The sequence below is a fragment of the Chenopodium quinoa genome, unplaced genomic scaffold (genome assembly GCF_001683475.1).
Source record: "Chenopodium quinoa cultivar QQ74 unplaced genomic scaffold, ASM168347v1, whole genome shotgun sequence".
In the NCBI taxonomy this organism is placed as follows: Eukaryota; Viridiplantae; Streptophyta; class Magnoliopsida; order Caryophyllales; family Amaranthaceae; genus Chenopodium; species Chenopodium quinoa.
Window position 1 is genome coordinate 1,563,560 of NW_018744080.1, and position 25,414 is coordinate 1,588,973.

The 25,414-nt window shown below is 34.7% G+C and overlaps 3 protein-coding genes across 6 annotated transcripts; all 3 read right to left on the reverse strand.

Annotated features, from left to right (window-relative positions):
• Positions 1-647: 647 nt before the first annotated feature.
• Positions 648-6,392, reverse strand: LOC110691431 (OTU domain-containing protein At3g57810-like). The gene is made up of 6 exons (XM_021868355.1): positions 6,163-6,392; positions 3,447-4,138; positions 2,643-2,764; positions 2,028-2,068; positions 1,174-1,272; positions 648-1,032 (listed from the first exon to the last, which is right to left on the reverse strand). The coding sequence occupies exons 2-6, from the start codon at positions 4,048-4,050 to the stop codon at positions 861-863; spliced, it is 1,038 nt and encodes a 345-aa protein (XP_021724047.1). The 5' UTR covers positions 4,051-4,138; positions 6,163-6,392; the 3' UTR covers positions 648-860.
• Positions 6,393-8,771: 2,379 nt separating this feature from the next.
• LOC110691352 (ankyrin repeat-containing protein At2g01680-like) lies at positions 8,772-10,728 on the reverse strand. The gene is made up of 3 exons (XM_021868271.1): positions 10,165-10,728; positions 9,270-9,494; positions 8,772-8,999 (listed from the first exon to the last, which is right to left on the reverse strand). Exons 1-3 carry the CDS (start codon positions 10,726-10,728, stop codon positions 8,772-8,774), a joined length of 1,017 nt encoding a protein of 338 aa, XP_021723963.1.
• An 11,403-nt stretch (positions 10,729-22,131) lies between these two features.
• Positions 22,132-24,860, reverse strand: LOC110691432 (importin subunit alpha-like). 4 transcript variants are annotated; one of them, XR_002505297.1, is made up of 5 exons: positions 24,519-24,860; positions 23,847-23,987; positions 23,578-23,674; positions 23,063-23,154; positions 22,132-22,945 (listed from the first exon to the last, which is right to left on the reverse strand). XR_002505297.1 is itself a non-coding variant. In XM_021868358.1 (5 exons), the coding sequence occupies exons 2-5, from the start codon at positions 23,654-23,656 to the stop codon at positions 22,664-22,666; spliced, it is 243 nt and encodes an 80-aa protein (XP_021724050.1). In that variant the 5' UTR covers positions 23,657-23,674; positions 23,847-24,350; the 3' UTR covers positions 22,132-22,663. The 4 variants fall into 4 exon arrangements, 2 of the variants coding, with proteins under 2 accessions (XP_021724050.1, XP_021724048.1); XM_021868358.1 differs by lacking the exon at positions 24,519-24,860 and having other exon boundaries at positions 22,132-22,668; positions 22,879-22,945; positions 23,847-24,350; XR_002505298.1 differs by lacking the exon at positions 24,519-24,860 and having other exon boundaries at positions 22,132-22,668; positions 23,847-24,345.
• Positions 24,861-25,414: the final 554 nt, after the last annotated feature.

Here is a 25,414-nt window from a genome sequence, read left to right on the forward strand (position 1 = left end):
GTAATTGATGCAACTAAGGGCCTGTTCTCTTCCGTTGAAATTCAGTTCAGTTCAGCTCAGCTCAGTTCAGTTCAGCTCTTAATTTACGTCTAATGATATTACTAATGATATAAAGCCAAATTTCATTCTTTTAAGCTCTTATTACAACGACGACGACGACAACAACAACAACAACAACAATAATTAATAAGTAATAAATAATAATAATAATAATAATAATAATAATAATAATAATCAATAAATAATAATAATAATAACAATAAATAATAATAATAATAATAACAATAATAATAATAACAATAATAATTGAAATAATAATACTAATAATAATAATCAATAAAATAATAATAATAATAATCAATAATTAATAATAATAATAATAATAATAATAATATGTACATTTGTATATATATATATGTATAGTAATAAATAATCAAAGATCACTAAACCGTAGTTAAAAATCACTAATTAATAAGTTCAGTTCAGTTCAGCTGAGTTCAGTCAATCGGAACAGGCCCTAAGCACATTAACTCAGAATTTATAGTGGTAAAAAATAAAATTTTAAAAAAATTCAGAATTTACAGTAAGCATGGAAATGAGTTAGAAACCAATTTCTATTTCATATAGTAATCTGTTGTCGAAATTAATTGAAATAAAGGAAGAATATATGAATATATCTCACCAGTGAACAGTGCTTGGAGATTGTAACTAACCATCTTAAGCTCCATATGCTACATCACCAGCTATTCAATACAGGAAATCTTTTGTAAATCTAAATGGCTCCACGACAGACAGACAAATAATTCCATCTTGCCTGTGGTTGCAATTGGCAGCTTTAGTAGTCGTCGATAGAAAAGAAGCTACAACCTAGATTTGGTACCGTTCTTTCCAGGCATTAGTAATGCATCATAATGACCATAACCATGATATAAAACTTGTATCGGGTTGTCTTTGCCATATTCCTGGCCATACTCAGCAATGGGTATCAGTCCGTTATATTTGTCATCACGCATATAAACTGTAATTGGCATCCTGCGATAGATATATAAGGATTAAAACCCTTGGTGCACTGATTTGCAGCAAAGAATGAATATATTATAGAGCAAAAGACTAGCAAAGCTGCACTCTCCCATCAATATCACTGGTACAAGTGAATCACAATTAGAATCATACCTTAACACATGGGAGAGCATAAGCAACTCAGGTTCACCTCCCCATACATGTGGCTTCCTTATTTGTGAAACATAAGTGTCAAAGTCACCTTCAATAAACCTGTTGTCATCATGATACCATCAAGAACTTTCACTTGGCCAGAACCCTAGTCGTAAACAAAGAATAACAACTTTGAAATCCAAGGGATTATTATGCAGAATAGCAAGTAAAGAGGGAAAAAAACATAATACAGAACAACAGAAGAATCTCCTACGTATTTTTCTATAACCAACTACTACGTATAATATAGTTCTGGCAATTGTGTGTGTGTGTGTGTATCTACTGTTACATCAACTTTTTCTCCTGCGACACTTCTAATAGACCTCCACCCAGGGCAAAGTTACTTTTTATTCTTGGTGTTGGAAAGGAGGGAGAGGATACCAATACATTACCCCTGGGTCAACAGAGAAGTTTCTAAGTAGACTTTAAGGTGAAATACGATTCCCATCAGCTACTTGACATTGACAAAGAGGCCTGGACAGTTAAATTGTTTCACTTCATTATGGTGCAGAGCAAAAGAACACATATACTAGTGTACCATTGATGAATATTTCATAAATTTTAAACAATTCCCTTGATTAATTAAGCACTGATCTACTGACAACTACAGCACAATCAGCCTAATGAAGCTAATAATCAATTACCTAAAGTAACAAGAAAATGAAGTTGGCTACTAGAATATTGATTTCTTGTATTTTCAGCTCCTTAAGCCCCATTACCCTAGACAATCTACCAGAATGACCAGAAACATAGGAACTACACAAGAGGAACTGCCCCTTACTCTGAGATAATTGGGGATGATAAAGAGTACTTACCACTCAGTTTCTTGTCGCCTTCTAATAAATTCATCTGCAACCTGAAACCATCATGTTATTCACATATGAGCAATTTCATGTTTGATAATGCTACATTGCTACCAGGATATGCTTTTGGCTGAGCTAAAGCAAGATTCTGGTGTCATGTACGAAAATGCATTCTAATTATTAAATCATTTATGATATCTACAGTCATAGCAAGAGAGAGGTTTGCCATGGTAAACTAAACTCAGCTGAGGCAATTTCGTACCTTAGAGATCAAATTGAAAGATAAGATTTTAAAAAATGAAACTACATCATTACAATCACTCGTGGGTGGCAGACATCATTCATAATATAATATGGAGCCTTTTGAGATGTAAAGAATCAACACAAATTTTGATTTTTACCACGTTTACATGTGTGTCTATCAGGAATTGTAGCCTGAGGGTTCAAGGATTTGCAAGAAGTATAATTGGAAATTTGAAATAACAGTCTAGGTGAGGTTCTCTTCAATAACGTAAAATGTTATAAACAGTGATGATTTTTTTTTTTTTTGGTTTAATCCTGCTAAATAGAAACTAAATACATATACAATTGGTCATGAATCTCCATACACTTCATAGACTGACGTACCATAGTCCGCAACTCGTCAGCTAATTGTTTCTGAAGGCCTTCATTTGGAGCAGGTTTGCCACGCCTTAAACAAGCCCCATGAGCAACAGAACGAAATAAACATCTTCCATCTCCAGGTATTCCTGCACCACGAGCAGTGAAAAATCATGTTGGCCATGCTAAAGAAACTATTCCAGCACAAAGCATAAAAATACTCTCCATGTCTGTTTATGGAGTTCAATTTACAACCTTGACCATTAATTATTACTTTTACATATTCATAAAGACAATTAAACACTTATAAGAATAGATTTTGAATAAATATCCAATATTGAATTTTTTTTTTCCCTTTGAAACTCGATGTATTATTTTAAAATAGAAGCAATAAAATTAGTAAGCTTTGCCAAAATGGGACATATTATAAACAGTGTAGAACAGAGGTTGAACAAAGGAATGATTAGAATGGGAGAGAGGCATGAATCTTCTCCATACACAAACAGCACACAGAATAGTCATTCTCCAACTTGTATCAGCTATCAAATAAAAATTTGAAGAAGACATACATATCTCTTTACAGTCTGCATAAAGCTATCAAACTACTCTCTCCATCCTATAAAATTACAAAATTTTCTTTTATTACTTGCCCCAAAATGCATATGAATAATAATTGTAAATGTGGGTAGACTAAATATTAGATGCTTCTTTGATATCTTTTATGCCTGCAAAGTTTTACCGACTTCAAGAACCTTTAGGACGTATTAGAGGATCTGGTGTTTGCAATTAAATATGATTGAAACAGTAATAAGTCATCATATACTCTCATACCTATGACAGAAAAATCGGTGTACACTTTCTTTCCATGGGAAACATGGTCAGTTGATGGATTTGTGCATTCCTTTTTGTCTCCTGCATCCTCTGAAGCTTCAGCATGCACTGGATTTGAAGCGGAATAACAAAATAGTAATCCAGAAATCAAACCGACACCACCATATCCCTTTGACCAAGAAAATGGTCCAACTTTTAATTTAAAATCAGACAGCAGTCTTCTTCTTGGCACAAAAATGTTTACACTAGCATCTTGAGGCCAAGATGAGAAACCAATTGATGTCTCTTGAGAATTTCTAGCATTTGCTGAACTTTTAGCCGTTAATAAAGGACATGATCCCTTCTTACTGGATACACCAGATTTGCACTGAATCCATTGAAATGCACGGAAGCTACAATTGGAAAACCATAATGACTGTCTGGAGACAAATATTCGAGAATACCTTATTCTAGAGATTTCTTGTTTCAAAATGAGACAGCATGAACTAGATGCAGTGGGGGATCCCATATTATGAACATGGCCTCTCATCTGCTTTTGAAAACACCCACTAATAGGAAGCACATTTTTGGTGCAAGTCTTGATAGGAGCGCAAACTACCATCATTCTAAGGCCTTGCAAACACTCCTCAAGTTAACTAATCCAGAGCAACTTTAAGTACTTAACACCAGAAACACCGCATAATGAATGCCACCTGACCATCAGCATAAAGCAGCTAATGAGATGAAAGTGTAACTATTTTTACCCTGAGTACTTAGCTTCTCATTCCACTCTCTCAAAAAAAAAAAAAAAAAAAAAAATTGAATTTATAATTTAAGTCAGGTAACAATGACCTAACCAACAACTCAGTAAGCTCCTTCGCATACAAAGTCAGCTAAAGCAAAGCTCAGTTGAGTCAAGCACAACTCAAGCAGTTGAGCTAGAGGCCTAGAGCTAGAGCTCAACTCTAAAGCATGTGGAGTTACTTTATCTTCAGTTACATATCACAACTTGGAGCAGCTTCTATGAGGACTTTGTTAGAATGTACAATCAACATTAGGTTCAGAAAACTAGAGTTTAGAGCTAAAACAACTGAACACTAAACCTAGAAAACAAGCTGAATATACAACAGTTTTCAGCACACAGCTTTTAAAAGGCCGACATGCCGATTGCACAAAAACATACGTAGTATCCAATATACTACATGGAACTATCACTCAAAGTTGAAGCGGAAAATCAAATCTGAGAAAGAAAATAAGATCACTAATCTGTGAAAGGCAATCATAGCATATCCACTACTCAAGGGAATCCACAAGTTGTGCTCATCTGCTCAAAAATTCTTGCAGCCATTACAAGCAAGGGATAACAGTGGGGAAAATGTAATGAACTAACAATGAGTCGGCTCATAGACTTAATAAGAAATAGGAACATCAACCAATCACGCTATACAATTGAGTGTCACTCAATGAGGGATAAAGAGAGTGTAGCTACGAAAGTAATCTGCAAAGCAGCTTAAAGTTGTTTTCATTTTAGTTGCATTGGCTTAATCAATGTAGTAAAGAACAATTTCAGATAAGGAATAAACTTGCTAAATCTACGAGCACTTCATCCTGGCGATGGAAAATTGTCAGTGTCTAATCTAAATCTATAAAAATGACACTTTCCTCAAACAGTGTGAAGCACATATCTATCACTCCGTATCAATGAGTATGTCATCTATCTTGGTTGAAATGAAGGTGGGTGCTAACCAAAACTGTGTCTAGTCACCAGTACCACCCTTTGTGGCTCTCTTTACAACAACAAAAGAATATGAGTATATGACTAATGCCATTTATCATATCTATAGTGTCACAATGTTCCATCTTCCATGTTTACATAAATTTTCGAACTTCTCAAGTTTACTTAGGCCCTGTTAGACAATTAGCTTTTACCTGTTTTAACCAGTTGTTAGTAGTTTGCATTAGCTGTTTTGACTATTTGATTGTAATCAGCTCTATTGATGTAAAAGTGTTTGGTAAATAACTGTTTTAAAACATAAACAACCAAAAAGCTAAAAGCTCTTGCAAAAACCTCATACTCCTCATATGAGTTTTTTTAATGGAGAACCAAACACTCCAAAGAGCTTTTTCAAATGGCCAAACATCTCCCGTTGCTCCAAAAAGCTAATAACCAAAGACCCTTTAAACTTATAAACACTTTTATAATATGGAAAAACTACATAATTTGTACAAGACTAATTATAAAGGTTTCAAAAGGTAAAAAAAAAAAAACCCTTGATTAGAATCGAATGTAAGTTTTAAGATCAATATATTGCCTCTGTTTCATAATATTTGCAACTATTAGACATTTTTCCACTCTACTTTATGTCAAATCGTTGCAAATAATATGTAACGGAGGTAATTAAATGATAAGACAATACGAAATCAATTCAATTGAACAAACCGAATAAGCAATCTAAAAACTAAAATGGCTAAATTGATAATTATAGATGCAATCAAGTAGACGTTAAGAACAAGATAAATAACGCTAAATTATTAAAAATTGACATTGAAGCTTACAGAGCAGATAAAATTCAAATTAAACATGAATTCCGCTACATTGGAGTGGTCAAATTGAATGAAATTGTAAGTTTTAATTTTTAATTAGGAGATTAAGCTATGAAAGTTTTAGAATAATGTAAGAATAACGTAAATGTAGCACGGGAAATAAAGAAATGGGAGAAAGGGAGGCAAAGAATACCTGGGTATCTTTGCAGAAAGAAAAGATTTCAGAGGTAGCTTGATGAGGTCATCAATGGCGGATTGCTGAACAAGTAATTGATTGTTGAATGTGTCGCGCGAATGAAGGTGATTATTGGAGAAGGTGCTAGAGGTTTGGATGGTTTTTTGATGTTATCAAACACACCATTCAATTCAAGTATTCAACCCACCTTAACTATTCACCGCCTTTACTAAAGGGTGGAATAGACCGTTAGGACTTGCGAGTTGCGATGAAATGTTTTTTTGTTTGTTTTTTATTGCCTTTTTTTTACGGTATAGCTCCTAAATTTGAAAAAAGTGTTTAATGTGCCTTATTGTTTATTTTAAGTTATGCCTTCTTTAGTTCGGCTTATATTTGGTTACTCGTATATAAACTTATGAGATTTAGTCTGATCTGACCAAACTTTAATCTTAAGTGTACGGCAATATTCAAAGAAAAAAATATACTCCGTCCGTTCCTGAATGATAGTCACTTTTGGGTGAAAATCACGGGAATTAAGGAGAAATAAATGAAGTACATGGGAACTAAAACTCAATCATTTGCAAAACAAAAGGTAAGAGAGAAAGTTGCTGTCATTAAAAAGGGCGGATTACAAAGAGAAACCTTTGGGTTTTTTTTGTCTTTATTACACAGCCAATGAAATTAAAGCAATGCTTTTGTAATCCATGTGATTGATTTTTAACCAATCAAATTAGCTGAAAAATTACATCATCCAATAGAATGAAAGTACACGGATTTATGACTAATGAAATTACAAAAATTGTGAAATGTGACTAACATTTTGGGTGTCCAAAAATGGAAATAGTGACTATCATTCAGGGACGGAGGGAGTATTAAGTGGGCTCTTGTTAAATTCCGTAATAATGTGTATTTTATTAATATGTAATTTTCATAATTTTTTTGTTATGAAATTAAAGATATTTAGCGATAAAAAATTGCACATAAAACGATGTTCTGATCTGGACTTATTTTTTCTGATCTGGTCTGATCTGAAATTTTTTATTTTTTTTTTTGAAATAAGTAAAAATAAGGTGGACTAAACAAGGTCTTATCTAGAGTAAGTTCCTTTTAAAGTGTTTTAGCTTTATCTAGAGTAATTTTTATTTTTAAAATGCAAAAAATTTCGGAATTACACCAACAAAAAAACAAAAGTTTCTCCTTACTGACCACATCAACAAGTTGGTTATGTTTTGTTTGGCATTGTTGCGGTTTTCAGTTTTTTGGTTTTTTGTATTTTAAAAGTGTATGATATATGTCATATGATGAATAAAAGCTTAGTCAAACTTATTAAAATCATGCTAATTTTGAAAACTGGTAACAGAAAAGTGAAAACACTTTTTTCTTGTTTCCAGTTTTTGGTTTTTTGTTTTCAAAAAAACTGAAAACTCAAAACAAAAACAATGCCAAACAAGAAAGAAGGCATTTGAATTTTTTTTTTTTTTGGTGCAAACAAAAATTTGTGCATTGTAATTATGGGTGTTATTTCACTTAACAACTAAATTCAATTTCCTAAAAAAAAATAAAAAAAAAAAATAAAAAAAAAAAAAAAAAAACCTACTAAATTCAACTAGCAGTTTACTACTAAATCATAGGGGAAAAAATAATTTAGATGCTGAATTGGATGGTATAGGGGAATTTTTTTTTGTAAGAGAAGTGTAATTTGGAAATTTTTATTTGCATCTTTGAAATATTTTTATGGGAATCACTCTTTTATTAAGTCGTATTAATTGTTTGATCAGTTTAAAAAGCTAATATGAGTGTTTGGGTAAAAAAAAATACCTTATTGAAAGTGTTTTTTGGGCTCAAAAAACTCATTATAAGAGTTTTTTGAAATTAGCTATTTAGCTATTAAATACACTAAAACAACTAATAACTAACAAATGTTTACCAAATGTTTTTACATAATCAGCTATTTACAACCAGCTAGTCAAACTACCTAATATAACCATTTAGTCAAACTAGGTTAATACAACCAACTATCATCAATCAGCTACCAGCTATTAATTACCAAACAGAGCCTTATCATTTCCTTTTAGAGTAATTGCTAATGCTAAATTACGACAAGGGTATAATAGGCTTGAAATATACAAGGATACGGTACAGTGTGGAGTTGTGGACAGCCTTTCAAAAGGAATACACCGTGAAAAAGTAAAATATTATTATTCTTATATACTAATAAAATATACTCCGTACAATTAGACGAATCTAACAAGATATCAAAGGAATAAAAAGACATGAAACCTTAAGTCATTAACCATCTAAAATCATCTAAGATTAGCTTGCTATTGATTTTTTTTTTCCACGTCAACCCTTAAGTCCTTAACCATCTCAGTTTTTTTTTTTTTTTTTTTTTTTTTTTTGTTCATTACTTACAAAATCGACATCTAAAGGTATGGGAAAAAGTAAGGATACTCTGCGGACCTTCAAGCAAATGTTCTTCAAACTTGGGAGCCTTAGCTTGCATTGTAGTGTATCTGACTATCTGTGTATGTATTTATAATAAACACGAATATTTGTTACATAATAGTATTATGTAAAGTACAAATCGATTATTTATTTCATGCGTTTATCCTTGAGTGCACCTATCTCTAATCAACTTTGCTATAAAGCGAATGCCATGTCCAAGGAGCAAAATTGCTATCAACAAAGCCCAAGGAATAACGATGATATTGCATAGGCATGTAACCCATGTTGTACGGTCCCGTTCGGAGCCGTGTATATAGCGTGACAAAAAACATATTGAGAACAAGTACGTCATAGTTGTAGCTGACACTGCGATCCACATGGTTATCGTCAAAATTCCTACAAGTAGCTTCCTGAAGGGAAGCCCGCTTATAAGGAGAAGAATAACACTTAGAGACGAAATTAGTCCTATGGTATTACTAACTAGTAGTGCATTGTATAGACCTTGAGTTTTTATTGCCATTATAGATGTACCCGTAACATGGTCCAAATTTTTATTGCCACCTGCAATAGTTGTCATTTTGGAAGAAACGTGATTATTTTGATTTTCCTCCCAAGTGCCTCCAGGAGGGTTGATTCCGACTTGAAAAGCCATGGTTGCTATGAGGCCGGGATGCAACTACCATTAGCGCGTTGCGTTTTTTCTCCAACCAATCTTGATCACTTGCTATTCTTTGTGTTTTGAGCATATTCTTTGATTGTAAGGCTTTGTAATGCTTGAGTGACTGCAAAATTGCCTCATCCTTCAAATCCTTCTTGCTTCGAATGTGAATATCCATTGCTGTGAAGCCATTTGTGTTAATGGCATTTACTTCAATGGATGTGGCTTTTAGTAAAAATGTTACAATCTGCAATGACAAATAAATTCAAAATTGAAATAATAAATAATCATTACTTTCTTATCTTTATATGTCCAACATCTTGAAGCTCAGCTCTAATGTACTCCCTCTGTCTCTTAAAAATTATCTCATTGTATATTTTAAGACTGAATCAAACCTGAATTACAAATTTTATTGACTACACATTTTCATTAATAATCCATAATAAATAAACCATCTAGGATTTTGTTGAATTTGTTTCAAAAACTGATACAAAATTATCAAATTTTTATACTCCGTAATTTTTATGCACATATAATATTTAGAGATATTTATATTATAAGACATTTCCTACTACAAAGTAGTGAGCATATAGTTTAGCATGGCAATTTTGTACTTAAAACAAGAGGCATAGGCGGATCTAGGGGGTGGCCTACCCTGGCCTTGCCCCCCTCCCCCTTCCCCAGATTTTGATACATATAAATAAAAAATCTTGTATAAAATCTTGTATAAAATATACAAGTTTTGTAGTTGGTTTAGTTACTTGATGTATAGATGTGGGAAGGTTAAGGGTTCAATTTCCCTTGTTTGCTGTTTAATACAATTTTAAAAGTTAAACTCTCATTTTATATAAAAGTTGCATTTAGCAAATCAAATAGGGAAAAAAAAATCCGTTTTTAAAAGTGGATGGAATTCTCACCTCTGGTTGTTTAGCAATCACTGCTAAGTGCAAGATGGTATTACCATCACTATCCTTTAAGTTAATCAACTGATGATCATCTAGAACCATCGACAGAAACATAAGAGCCTCTGGCTGTCTATATTTAATGCACAAATGTAAAACAGAATCACCGTTATTAGTCCGCTCCCATGCTGCTTGTGAGTTAGCCTGAAGGAGCACATGAACTTGCCCACACATTGCGGCGACATGCACCGGGTTCCTTCCATCCCCATCACGCCAAAAACATAAGTTAGGCTTCACTGCAAGCAAATGTCTAACAACTTCCAAGTGCCCTTTCACCGAGGCCAAATGTAGTGGTGACGGTCCTTTGGTGTAACAATAATCAAGTTCCTCAACTATTTCTGGTTTTCGACGTAGAATCTCAATTATGAAATCTAAATGTCCCAAATTAGCAGCTACATGTAAAGGAGATTGCATCACACGACTTGAATTTTCGATATTGCATCGATCAAGGATTAGTGGATCTTCGTCTAGCAAGTCGAGCAAGGATGGTACGTCTCCCTTAAGTGCTGCATCATACATTTTATCTATTATTTGTGCTTCCATGTTTTTGTGGTGCATCATGAAAATTTATGTACTCAATAGCTTGTTGGCTTACAAGTTTGGTACGTTAGTGATATATTGATATAATTAATATACTAGTACTTCGTAGTTCGTACACCATATGTAGAAACTAGAACATCTAAACATAATCTTTCCTACAAATCCAAAGAAATTTATGTCGGAGAACAAGTCTAAGTATTTACTTTTTTAATTCATATATTTTGTAGTGTGTTTTGCTGAATTAAATAATTGTCGATGAAATGGTGTTGTAATATTTACTAATTCACTTAAACTAATTGCTTTTGTTAAGATATATAAACATGGAATTCTTTGACCTTGATTCATAAAGATGTTGAGTTCTATATACTTCCTCCGTTTTTTAATAGTTGCAACAGTTTGACTTTTACACTATTCATATATTTCGCTTTGACGATGTATATTTAAGTAAAAATATAGTCATGTTGGATTTTACTAGATTCATCTCGACTTATACAATTTTAATATCAAATGTTTATTATTTTTACATGTCGGGAATTAATGATATTAACGATTAAAAACATGAATCGGCAAACTTGAAAAGAAAAGTGTTGTAACTATAAAAAAAAACAGAGGAAGTACTATTTACTGAAAAGGGTATGAAATTAACTTTTATTTATTTTTTGAATTGAAAAGGATTGTTGAGTAATTGACTTAAACTGCTAGGGAGTAGGGGGTAAGGTTTCATAATGTTTAATTGTAAACTTATTTCCACTTATTTCTCGTTTAATAATTTTGATAGTGAACAAATCTGAACATATACAAATTCAACAAGATATCATATTATAGTCAAATTGATATAAGTGGAATAGATCACCAAACTTTTCTCCAATAAGACAATTAATTCCAACTCAAATGTTGCTGATGTAAGGTGGTATTAACAATAACATGACATCACTTAGCTTCTTCACATCCCAATAAACTTAGTGGATTGCTAAATACCGCCAACGTTTTTTATCAAACCGCCATCATTTTAAGTAAAGGGACTTTCTTGCCCTTAATAAATATTTTCCCAATTATTTAAAAAAAAAATTTAATTTTAATTAATTGACTACAATTACCGCGTCACTACCTACATCGGACCACCACCACTAATAGATTGACCACCACCACGAACAGAAAAGTTATCGGAAATGGATGATAATCACGGTGATTCGTCGGAAAACCAACCGCAATCTCAACCCTCGGCTTTTGAACAAGTACGATTATTTATTTAATTAGCTAGTTGTATACTAATATGATTATAAATTATGCTGAATTTGGAATAAATTAAAAATTAGCTAGTTACATATATGTTGCCGTAAAACTTGATGTGAAACCGGTCAACCGGTGCACGAAACCGGTCAACCTCCCCGGAAATCGGTTTTATGCTGCGGTTGACCGCAGTTGTTAACCGTTTTTGACCACCGGTTGGCCGTGTTGGTCCACCGGTTTTCCACGCAGGTTACCGTGGGCAACCGGTGCTGAAATCCGGTTATCCGTCACGGTCAACCGGTGGTAAAATCCGGTAACCCATGTTGGTCAACCGGTTTGCAGCTCCGGTTGAGTGTGGTGACGGTGCTTTTTTTTTTTTTAAAAACTAATATTATTGTATTAACTTTTATACTAGTATGAATAATATAAATAAATATTATTCTATTTAAGATTATTATTATAATTATAATTATAATTATTAATGTTATATTGTTCGTTATTATTAATTAAAAGAATTATTTATTTGTATCAGGCGTCATTATCAGATTACGGCGGTGATGGTGTTGATTATAGCCCGCATTTTCAGACTAGAGAAGTTTTCCCGACCTATCAAGCAGCTGTTGATTGGGCTAGAGAAATTGCCACTCCATTAGGGTTCTTTTTGACAAATTCATCGTATAAGAAACAAAGAAATGGGCTTCCAATTAATTACATGAAATATGATCGGGGGGAGAGAAACAGAGGGGAAAATCGGGACCGTGAAAATGCCACACGGAAGAACACGAAGAGCAAGGGTTGTAAATGTACGTTTCAAATCTCGGCTCGATGTTTGCGGGACATGGAAGGATGGATAATTAAATCTAAAAAGGGCTTGAAAGGCATGCATAACCATCCGCTCATGGTATATCGAGAGGGTCACTGACAGGTTAGTGGTCTTAGTCCAGCTGCAAAGACGCTTGTTATTGACATGATTTCTGCTGCAGCCAAGCCGCGTCACATTATGGTAGCCGTGAAAGAGAAGTTTCCGAATGAGAGCCCTAACAAGAGACATATCTACAATGTGAGAAGTCGTGCTCGTCTAGATGCTTGTGAAGGTTGTGAGAAGTCTTATCGACAAAAATAGTGCTTCCTAGAACTAACAACAAGAAACCCTGCACCTGGATATCAGCATCACCTCTCTCTGCTAGGCATCTCTCATATATGGCCTGACTTGACACCCTTCCGTTATTCCAAATGGCTGCTGGCTTGGCAACAAGTTTGTCTGCTCCTATCCCTAAAAAATTCTGAAAGTCAGCCTTCAAAGACGCAACACCGCTTTGCTCTACAACAGCATCACCCTCCACAGGTAACCCAAGTATGTACTGTACATCATGGAGCATAATAGTCATCTCGCCGAATGGGAAGTGAAAAGTGTTTGTGTCTGGCTGCCAGCGCTCTACAAACGCTGAAATCAGGGCCCAGTCAATGTGATGATGCATGATGTTAACTAGCCCACTCAAACCAGTACTATCAACTCGTCTACGCACATCATCGGCCATAGCACTGTGCATCTCATGTAAATTTGAGCACCATTGCGTCCTAGCTTGACACTTTAACACGTCACGATCTTTTTGCGGCCCCATCCAAATTTGCGTGGCGATGTGACCTGCGTAACTGGGAATGAGACTACCATCCTTGGGACCACCCGGCATTTGAGCTTGAACAAGCCATGAAGTATCATTCGATGCTCGGATAACACGAATTTTACGAGTTCGGGAAGTACCAACTCCAGTACTCTGAAATCTACCATCAGCACCTCTCTTCAAAGTGACTCCAGACGACGTCTGGCCTTGTTCTCCCCTGCCTCCCCGGCGTCGAATAGATCTCAAACTCTCATCATCGTAAATCAAATCATTAATTTGATCCTCGTCCCACTCTTCCTCTTCCTCCTCCTCCTCCTTGTCCTCACCCTCACGTCCCTGAACCTCATCATCAACACATACGCCATCAGCTATAGGAGCTTATGACCTCAGTCTCCTAGTCGAAGCAGTCACTGCACGAGTCCTTGTATGTCTCTCACCCGAGCCATCAATACGATCAAACGTCATTTTGAGCCTACCCAACTGTCGTCATAACCAAATGAACAAAATATTTACAATCAATTATAATAATAATGATAATAAAATAACTATAATAACCATAACTGTAAAAAAAAAAACAATAACAATCATAATATTAGTCCCTCACTTTTTCATAATAATAATGATGATAAAAATTAGTACTGTGACCATTGTCCCTCACAGGTTCACTGCCCCTCAATTTTTCATAAAATATCATTGAGAAACAGTAATTTCCTGATATTCGAGCAGGGAGGAGCATCATGTGATCTATATGCAGTGTCAAATAGAAGAAAAAAAATCCACAATTTAAGCTTTTTTCTCCAGCCAATATGCAACATTATCCATTAATGTGGAGTTCCTTTCAACATTAAGGCCGCTTAATTGTGCCATGTATCTAGATGCATAAATTCTAGCTATTACCCCAAAGTCAACACCGAATAGATCAAAGTTGTCCATTCTAACTAGACAATACCTAACCAAACAGTGACCAAGTCCTCTTCACTTAAAGACTCCATCTAACTAGAACCTTAAACTACTTTTAAGTCCACAACCTTAAATTAAACCTTCACTAGCTGCTTTCCTTTATCTTTCCTTGTTACAATTACAAATATTAAAACTTTAAATGATCATATTAATACAATTACATCCAATTCAAAGATGAAAGCATATTTTATAGTGCTCATAGTGTTAGGCTGCCTTGTTGCTCTAATCAATTAGCAAATATGTAGGGGAATCTTTCCATGAGGAATGTGTAGGTCTACCAGACTGCCATTGCTTTGGAGTTTGGACTCTTTGAAGTTGTTGAGGTTGGTTTTAGAACCTTAAGGACAGCTTTGTGGTAAATATGTGTATATAAACAACTTTGCTGATGTTCAGTTGATTGGTTATGTCTTCTGATATGATTCCATTACTTGCTCGGTTTTTCTGTGGCCTTGGGAAATTATCTAGACACGTCAAATATTTGTATACATATTGTAAGATGTTTCTCTACATTTATCCTAGGGTCACCAATGATGTCTCATATTGATGAATTTTGACACTGACGCTTGATGCTAACAGAATTTGACACCTCTATTTCATATTTAACTTTTCACATTTGTTGTTGGTCGGTCCAAAACAAGGTGTTACAGAAGAAGACTATTGCATGAAGGAATGGGATGCAGATGAGCAGGCAAAAGGGCTTCATAAAGTAAGCATGAAATTTGCCGAAGGCAGCAAGAATGAGAGAAGTTCTACAGCCAACAATTATGTATCAGAAGATGGTAGCACTCCACGGGGAACAATGAACCGCTTGTTACCGGTGACTTGTGAACCTGTGACCACCGCCATTAACCGGTTATGGTTGCCGTATGCCGGTGATAGTCAACCGGTTTTCCACGCCGGTTAACGGCGACGGTCACAAGGTTACAATCGCCGGTAACCTTAATTCGAATTTAAAAAAAAAAAAACAAAAATAAAAAAGCAACCACCGTCGCTGGTACCTAACTAGCGTGGTAAACTGGTTTGCCACTGCCGTTAACCGGTTTCGATCACCGTTAACCGCAATTGGCCAATCGGTTTTACACGCCGGTTGCCAGTGATCGATTTTTTTAAAAAAAAAATACAGAAAAAAAAACACAGAAACTAACCTCTTTTCTCGAATTTCCAGCCATGAAAACACCAGGCCACCGCCGCCTACTGCCGCCTTCCGCTGATTGTGGTCACTAAGTGTGTGATTGTGGTGGTTGTTGTGAAAGAAAGTGGTGGTTGTGGTGTTTGATGGGGCAGTAAAAAATAAAAGGGTAAAAAATAAACTAAAAAAATAATTAGGGTTTAATAAGGGTAATAACGGCATTTTGCTTGAAATGAGGGCGGTTTTGATCATTTTGGATGGCGGTATTTAACACCCCCCTAAACTTAATCAGCGCACTTCAAGTTTTCTTGCTTTAGGGGAATTAACTAATTAAGGGTCATCAATATAATTAGGAAACTAAATTAGGGTTTATCAATTTGGGGAATTATTAGACTTGATAAATTTGGTGATTTAGGGGATCGAATAAGGTTATAACTATTTAGAGAATAATTGTTTATAAAATTAATTTAGGTGATCGATTTGCAAAGACGAAAGCATATTTTTTTTTGTATATTTTTACACTTTTGCTTTGAAATGAAACTTAATTACTACAATAATGTACCATCCATGTAAGATTGGATACGATTTCTCCAAATTGCGATGTATCTATAAATTCTAGTAGTTCAAAGCCGCTATTTCCGACACATTTTTAATTCCGTCGCAGATTTCCGACGGATTTAAACAATCCGTCGGAGATTTTCGATGGATTTAAACAATCTGTCGGAAACTTCCGACGAAATATAAATTCGTCGGAATATTAGTCACTTTCGACGGATTATTTCGTCGGATACTTAAATTTCCGACAGAATTATATTTCGTCGGAAATTTCCGACGGAATTTCCATCGGAAAGTAATTAATAAAAAAAAACCTACCCTCTCTTAACCTAAACCAGCCCCCTTAGCTTCCCCTTATTTCATTTTTTCTCTCTCTCCGCCCTCCTTCTTCTTTCTCTCTCCTCTCCTCTCCTAATTCTCCTCTTTCTCTCCGCCCTCTTTTTCCTTCTCCGATCCTTTCTTTTTCTCCTTCTTTGTAGGTGTTCGCCTTCTTCTCTTCTCCTTCCTCCTCTTTCTACTCTTCTCTTTCTCCCTTTCTCTTTCTCTCTCTTCTTCGGCCTCCTCTTCTCTTTCTCCCCTTCCCTTTTTATGTCTTCTCTTTTTCTTAAGGTGGTGGATTTTCATGGTTGGACCCTAAAAAGCTTAGAGGAACAACGAAATTTGAAGTCTCATGGTCAATACGAAGGTTTAAAGGTGAAATTTGACCATGAAATGGCCGAATTTGGCCTCATAAACCCATTTTTGAGGTTTTGTTTGGTCAAATTAAGGTATTTATCTTTTTTTCTTTATTTTGATTTTATTTTGTTAATTGTTTTTTGGGATTTTTTTTTTTTTTGAAAATTTATGATGGTGGTGGTGGTGGATCTTGGAGTTCTAATTTTAAGGGTTGGGTTGGCGAGGTTGTGGTAGATAGATCTGTGTTGTGGTCAGATTTTTTTGAAGTTTTTTTAGGGTTGCTGTGTTGTGCTTATGGTGGGTAGATATGGGTTTTGGGTGGGGTTTAAATAGGGGCTAAAGGGAGCTATGGAGGTGGTGGTGGGTAGATCTGGGTTTTGGGTGGGGATTTTTTTGAATTTTTTTGGGTTGCAGTGCGGCGGTTTGGCAGTGGGGGCTGGTGGTGGTGGGGGATAAGGGTTAAGGAGGGTTAGGGGCTGGTGGTGGTCTGTTGGGGGTAGTGGAGGTGGTGGTCTGATTTTGGGGTTAGGGTTAGTTATGGTGGTGGTTTGTTGGGGGGTTGGAGGTGTTGATACGCCGTGTCGTGGTGGTGCGGCGTATTTTTTTTTTTAATTTTGGTTGATGTAGTTTCCGATAGAATTTCCCTCGGACATTTCCGACGAATTTTTCAAGTGCCGGCAAATCCCTTCCAACGGCAGAAATCCGTCGCAAAAGTGTTTCGAACGAAATTTCTGTCGGAAGGGACCATTTTTCCTACCAACCGTTTTCCGACAACCCATTTCGACGGAAATTCCGTCGGAAACGGGTTTTCTAACGTATTTTAGGGTGTTTTTTGACGGAAATGGGCTATTTTCTAGTAGTATAAGCCAACAAAATGAAACATATAAGCGAACAAAATGAAACATATAAGCCAACAATTAAAATATAGATGTCAGCCAACAAAATAAATATATCAACCAACTAAAGAAACATATAAGCCAAATGATGTCTGATATCTGCCAACAAAAGGAAAACGCATATCAACCAACAAAAGGAATATATCAGCCAATACAAAAACATATCAGCCAACAAATGAAACATATCAGTCAACAAATTTAACATATCAGTCAATAAATGAAACATATCAGTGAACACATAAAACATATCAGCCAACAAGTACAATATATCAGTCACGCCTCCCGCGCCAAATTTGCATGCCAATGTCCGCACCTAATACTTTCTCAATTATTAATATATTGGTTAATATAAATAATAAAGCTCACTATGTTTAACATGTACTTCAAATTTACAATAATATTAAAGTTCAGTAGGTCACACAAATTTTAATAAAGGTTGCTATTTTAATATTAAGGTAACTATGTTAATAATATGTTAAGATTAGGGTCACAATGTTCAATAGAACATTAGTTGTGCGTGTGTATGGACCTCAGGTCCGCTATAATATTATTGTGAATCAGATCCATATAAGTTTTTTTTTCCTTATTTATGCTAAAAATAGCACCTAATTAAGCATTAAATGCGATTTCCTTGGGTTGTACAAACCTAGAGTATGTCAGTTGAAGGGATATCATTGTTAGGGCTGCAAACGATCCGGGCCGAGCAGAGTTTTAGTCGATTCGAACTAAGCTTGATAAGAAATATTCGTGTTCGAACTATCCCAAGCTTGAACGAGCTTTTAAAAATCTTTTTCGAGCTGGGCTCATTAAGAATTTGGCTTGTTCGAGCTTTGTTCACGAACGTACTTGTTTGCATTTCGAATTTAAGTTTGATCTTGATCGGGTCTAAATCGAGCTTGATTAAATAAACGAGCCTTAATTTATCATTAAAAAAAGGTTTCTTTTAAATTTTAACACATCCATTTAATTTTATATAAAAATTTTATATTCTTTATATAGAAAAAGGTAATCACGGAGTTTTCATGCTTTTACATGATGAAATAATTAGTACTTTTTACAAATATGTATGAATAAAAGATATCTAAATTTTTCAAATTTTAATTAGGCGTGAAAAAACTTATAAATTGACTTAAACGAGTTGTTTATGAACATTACCGAGTCGAACATGATGTTGTTCGAGATTAAATCACCTATTTGACGAGCTTAAGATTTTTGTTCAAGCTTGTTTGTTAGCTTAACAAACGAGTTTTGACAAAGTTTTGACCGAGCTTATTCACGAGTAGTTCACAAACGTATCAGCTCATTTACACCCTGTAGGGAATATTTCAAGCATTATCCCTAACTTGAACCCCACTGTGATCATACACTAAAGTACGGTGGTGTCCAAAGGGAAAGAAGATAGAGCAAAAGAGTCGCCAACAAGTTTTAGGAACTTGTAAACCATTCATAGGGTGAAGGTTACACCCCTTAACGATCCAAGAGATCGTTAACTCCAATAGATCTGGAACCATGACTGGTAGTTCGGGGATGAAGGTACAAATCCAACCTAAAAGAGATTGAACCTGCCCTAATAATAGGCCTCTACTTTATTCTGATCGTATTCATGTGCGCTTTCTGACTAACATGCAATCATTAGGATTACCCTAAACCTGTTTATCTATGTTGGTTGAATATTAATGTACAAATAAATCTATTATTGGCGATCACTTGAATTATAATCAAATTAACCCTAAACAAGATTATTAATTATCTTATTAAGCGTGATTACCAGTACCAATTCCCTTTAAACATGCATAAAAGGTGTGATCAAGCAATAACAATAAAATATAATCAAGTAACATAATTATCATCAATAATAAAAATAATCATAATAATAATAATCATAATAATAATTCAAATTAATAATGATAATCATCATCATAATCCAAATAATCATAATCATAATAATAATTCAAATTAATAATGATAATCATCATCATAATCCAAATAATCATAATCATCAAAATAATAGTCATGTTAAAGCATAATTTTAATAGCAAGATCTTATGCATGATACTAACAAGATTAATAACAAACCCTAGCATGTCACTAAGCAATAAAAATTAAAGCTTTAACCCTAACATGATACTAACATGATATTAGGAAAGAAAATAAAAGGCATCGCAGGAATCATGATTGATATAAGCAAATTACCCTAAATATCATACTAAGAAGCATCCTAACATGATACTAAGAAGATCAAAACACCCTAACATAACACTAGGAATCATAACAACAACCTAGACATGATTTCTAAAAACCATAAAATCAATCAATCAATTAAAGCACTTACTTAGATGCCTCGTACCTCTTTCTAATAACAAAATACACACGTTAGTAACTATTTAAAGCACTTACTTAGAGAGTCGGTGATATTTGAGAATATTTGATGATTGAAAACGGAGTTTTTAGAAGGCTATTTATAGAGAAAATCAACCAAAAAGATAGAAAAACGAACCAGAGTTTCGACAAGAATAAAACTTGATTAGCGTCAGACGCTAGACATTAGCGTCAGGCGCTGAAGGTTAGCGCCAGACGCCAAGACTTAGCGCCAGGCACTAATAATCAGTTTCACACGTTTTGTTTTTATCATATCTTTTGATCCGGAAGTCCAAATAAGTCATATAATATGTCGTTGGAAACCTCTTGAAGTCTACTTTCCAAACCAATTAGAATCAGATTAAAATATTTTGTAGATAAAAAATATATGGACAAAATAATGAAAGGGTGTCAGTTTTGGATAGAGTTTCATGTCTCATTCATATCTTTTTCGTTATTACTCGGATTTAATATTATAATATATCATTGGAAAGATAATTTCAAGATCTATCCAACCATATAAAATTTGGATAAAGATTATAAGGAACGAAAATAAAATCTGAATATATTCCACTTCGTACAAAACAAGGATTCTTAAAAGGAGTAGTTTTATTTAATTTCAAACTCTTTAAAACATAATTATCAATCCTAACTCTATTAGGATTTAAGAGAACCTTCTAGAGTATTCTAGAAAACTATAATCAATCTTAATAGCTTTAGGAATGATAATTAATAATAGGCCCTCCCCTAGATCATTGAGCCGCATATAAAAACCAAATCGGGCTCAGTTTAGTATTTTGGCCATAACTTCCTCATTACTCATCGGAATTGGGCTTATAATATATCGTTGAAAAGGTCTTTTCAAGCCCCATCCAAATACACCATTATTGGACCCTTATCATGGACCAAACTAAACTGGAATGCTCGTTTTTCATAAATAAGGTAAGAAAAGAAATATTTTCAAAAATAGAAAGAAGATATATTTTAATAAAAACATCCTCATCACTAGACTTTTCACACTTTCATTTTGTTCGATAATCAAATGACATGAAAGGTATTCATCACTGGATTTGATTTTGGGGAGACACATTTGGGTGTCTACACACCCCTAATCATTGTGTAAAAGAAAATGTATTACTCCGTAGGATGTCGATTTTGCCTTCCATTTAGTTAAAACTAGATGTATAATACAATACTTTTTTTTTACCCTAAAATTTGTAATTTAGAATCATATTCATTTATGCACTTTTTATATCTAAATCTTCTTACATATATTTATTTCTTACTCCAATTTTAGCTCTCCAATGTTATTATTGTCCCGTGTAATGCACGAGAACACTCTATTAAAGGTCAATTATTGTGAAATGGGGATTTACAAGTTTGAACCAAATACTCCGCACAAGTTGAGGTGTCAATTCGAGTCTTCGGGTTAGGTTGATAAGGTCGGTTTGGGTCTAATTTTAAACTTGAGTTATACATATTAAATTATTGTGTCTATGGGAGTTGAAATCTAAATCGAATATCTTTCGGTCTGTTTCGAGTCACGATGTACGCACAACACAATTGTACAAGTATAGGTAGCTTTTGTACTCTCTCTGTCCCATAATATAGTTTTTGTTTTTCTATTTTGGAAATCCAAAATGTTGTTTCTGTCTCTATTTTTGGATAGTATGTGAACACCATTATACCCTCACTTTTTTTAACTTTACTAGTTGTGCCATCGTGTGTGATGCGCGCGATAGCCCAATAAACTAATATTAACTATCGGTAATATGGTAGCGTAAGTTAATGTGTAATAATACTTATTGTTGTATTTATCATTAAGAGAAACGGTTGTTATTGTTTTGTTAGATTATAATATGATATTTGATGGAAAATGTAAGAATAATAAAGCATTTTGTAATTAAGTATAGACATATTATTCATATAGTCTATAAGTATATTAATATTGTATACAATTACCTCACCTTTATAAAAATTACTCACCCCTAAAGTATTTACTTATCCTTGTAGAATTTATAACCCTAGCAATCATACAAAATTATCCACCTTTAAATAGTTTTCTCACCCCCTAAATGTCATATACAATTAACTTACTTAAAAATAAATTGCCCACCACTAAAACTCATATACAAATTACCTCACTCCTAAATAAATTGCTCACACATACATTACCCTAAAATAATTTGTTCACCCCTAAAGAATTTTCTCACTCCTAAATATCATATTCAAATTACATTACCCTAAAATAGTTTGCTCACCTCCATATAGTTTGTCCATGCCTAAATAATTTGCTCACCTTTAAAAAATTGTATACATCATCAAAGGCTGCATCTTGTACAACATATTCTTTGTGGAAATAAAAGCTACCTTTGATTAATTATAAAAAGCACTATCCTCTATTACACATCACAATTCATCTTGCCTATGCTTAATTGGTTCTGGATTTACATTTGAGATCGAGTCACATTCGTATGGTCAATATCCCATCAATCTGCAGTATCAAATAAAATAAGAAAATAAACACCACCACTTTCCTGACAAACATAATGAAAAATTTGAATTCAGTGAAAACAAACTGATTACCACATATGTATTTAGGGAGCTTGAGTATAAATTCAATGAAAATAAACTCACTTAATGAACTCCAACCATGACTTTGCATAAATCAACAGTATTTAGAGACAATGGCTATGTAGCATACCAATGACAACCTTAGTGTTCTCCGATGTGCCAGATGCAATATTAGTAAGTGCCCAAGCAGCCTCAAACTGAATAGGTACTTTATCTTAGTGTAGGAAGGTGGCATTACACCCAATAATTTTGTTGCTAAAAACTATTGATTTTCATTATTTTCTGATTAAAAGAGCAAATTCACTTAAACAAACCTGAAGCTGAGGGTAGTCATCTCTACCCAAAAATTCAACAAGACGAGGAACAACTCCTGATTGAACAACCTCTTCAATAGGTGGGTTACGCTCTGTGAAACAACCATGTAGAATCCCGTAAGAACGACTGACCTCAACCGACTCTTGTACTCAAAAAATCATAGAAGAAAACCAAGCAAAAAACCTAGAAAATTTTAACCGCAGAAACTACTATATCATATTTGTCTCAAATATATTCATATTGATTAATTCCTGTACTGCTGCATAAATTAGAAACCAGTACGTGATTCCAAGAAATGGAATGGAGTGTGGCGTTTAACAACTATCTAAACCATCCAATGTGTTTAAATTAAGCACTATACAACTATGCATCTACGAGACTTTGCCTACATTAAGCACGAAAAGGCGATGTCATTAATCTAGGGAACCATAGATGCATCACAAGATACTTCATCACACAAAAAAAACAATCAGATGCTTCAATATATTCACACAGAATTCAACAGAAGATAAACCTATCGAAAGCAGCTTTCGGAAGTGAGTAGTAGCTTCAAGATGAGCAGCCCCATCATCTGAACAAACACCGGCAACCATCTGTGGCAGACTTTCAATCTACAACACAAATCCAAAAAATACAACAATCAATAATCTAACCAAATTCATCCCTAAGAAAATCCCCAATTAATCAATCAACTCAAAACCTAATTATACTACATACAACAAACAAAAATCAAACCCTACTTACATAATCAAATAAAAAAGTTCAATCAAAGTACGATTATACCTTCTTATCAAAAGGAGCAGCAGAAGAAGGAAATTGCTGAGAAGCAGCAGATTAAAAGCCTTCACGACGCTTCTTCTGCAAATTCTCTTCTCGACGATTCCTACGAATCTCAACCATGTTATCCTCTCTCCGACGGCGACCCTGCTCCGCCGTATCAAAATGAAAATTCAAAAGTATATCTTTAGTTTACTTCAGTTTTCACTATCCATATCACCAAAGTGGCTAAAAATGCTTTATAATAGCAACTTGATTCTTCCCCACTGAGTCACCTCTTCCCCCATCAAAATTAAAGGTCCTTTTCAACTATCTAACCACCCGAGTTTTAAATTATTAAAATCATTCAAGAGGAAAAACAAAGCTAAAAGCAATCTGCTTTAATGAAATGAAAAAAAAATCAGTATAAAAAAGCATTCGTCTGGTAATGCTTCATAATCTCCAAAAACTGAGACTAAATCATAACAATTTCATTGTCAACTAATTAATTAACTCCTAGACATTATGCAAGTGTTTAGGATAACCAAAGTAAACCAATGCATGTGCAATAAAAGGGATAAAGAAACACATTCTGACAGGCCAGAAGAAGTAGTGCAGGTAGAAGCTCCTTGCACAGGGAGAAATAAACAAATAATGTAGGCTAACACACTAATATATGAGAAAAGGTCAAGAGAGTACCTCTTAAAAAGTCAGCAACTGTTTCTGTAGACCAATCCAGGGAACCTAAAGGGAGCTTTTGGTTGGTTTAAAGATAGAAGACAGAAGAAACATAGACAGACTTTAGAGATGTTAATGGGGGACGTTCGGGACGGGGGAGATGTTGGTCTTCTCATGACCTTTTCAATAGGTTTAATTTCTACACCTACATTTATACCATGAGCAACAGCTGGCTGTGCAACCTTAGCTTTCCTGTGCGCTCTGAGACCTCCCTTAAATCCTGTGTCCATTCACATGAGAAAACCGCAAAAATATAGGTCAAACTTGTTTCTCACCTCTCTCTCTTGAATTGTTTCACCTCTCTCTCTCTCTCCCCCCCCCCCCCCCCCCCCCCCCCCCCCCCCCACCCCACACTTTTTTAGTGCCTTTGAAAATTACAGGTCAAACTTGTTTCCATATCACTCATTCATTCCTTTATCAACCCATGTCCCTATACTCTTTCTCTTAGTCTCTTTCTTTCTTTCTAATCCATTTTGTCCCTATTCTATCCTATTAAAGACATTGAAAATTATAGGTTACACTTACTCATTTTTCCCCCAATCCCTCCCCCCTCTCTTTCTCCCCAACTCCCTTTATTTTTCTCAGTTTCTCTCTATCTTCCGGCCTCTCTATCTCTTTCCCTACCAGGACTTCTCTCTCTTTCCCCCAACCCATCTCTCACTCTATCTCTCTCTCCTAGCCTCACTTTCCGTTATTGCTCTTTTTCTTTCTCTTTCGACCGTTATTGCTCTCTCATGGCCCGCTTTCTCATTCTGTCTTTATTTCACTCGCTTTTTCTCCCAACTCCTCTTTCTTGCTATCTTTCTCTCTTCTTCCGGTTCCCCACTCCCGGGCCCTTTTTCTCACTCTCTATCTCT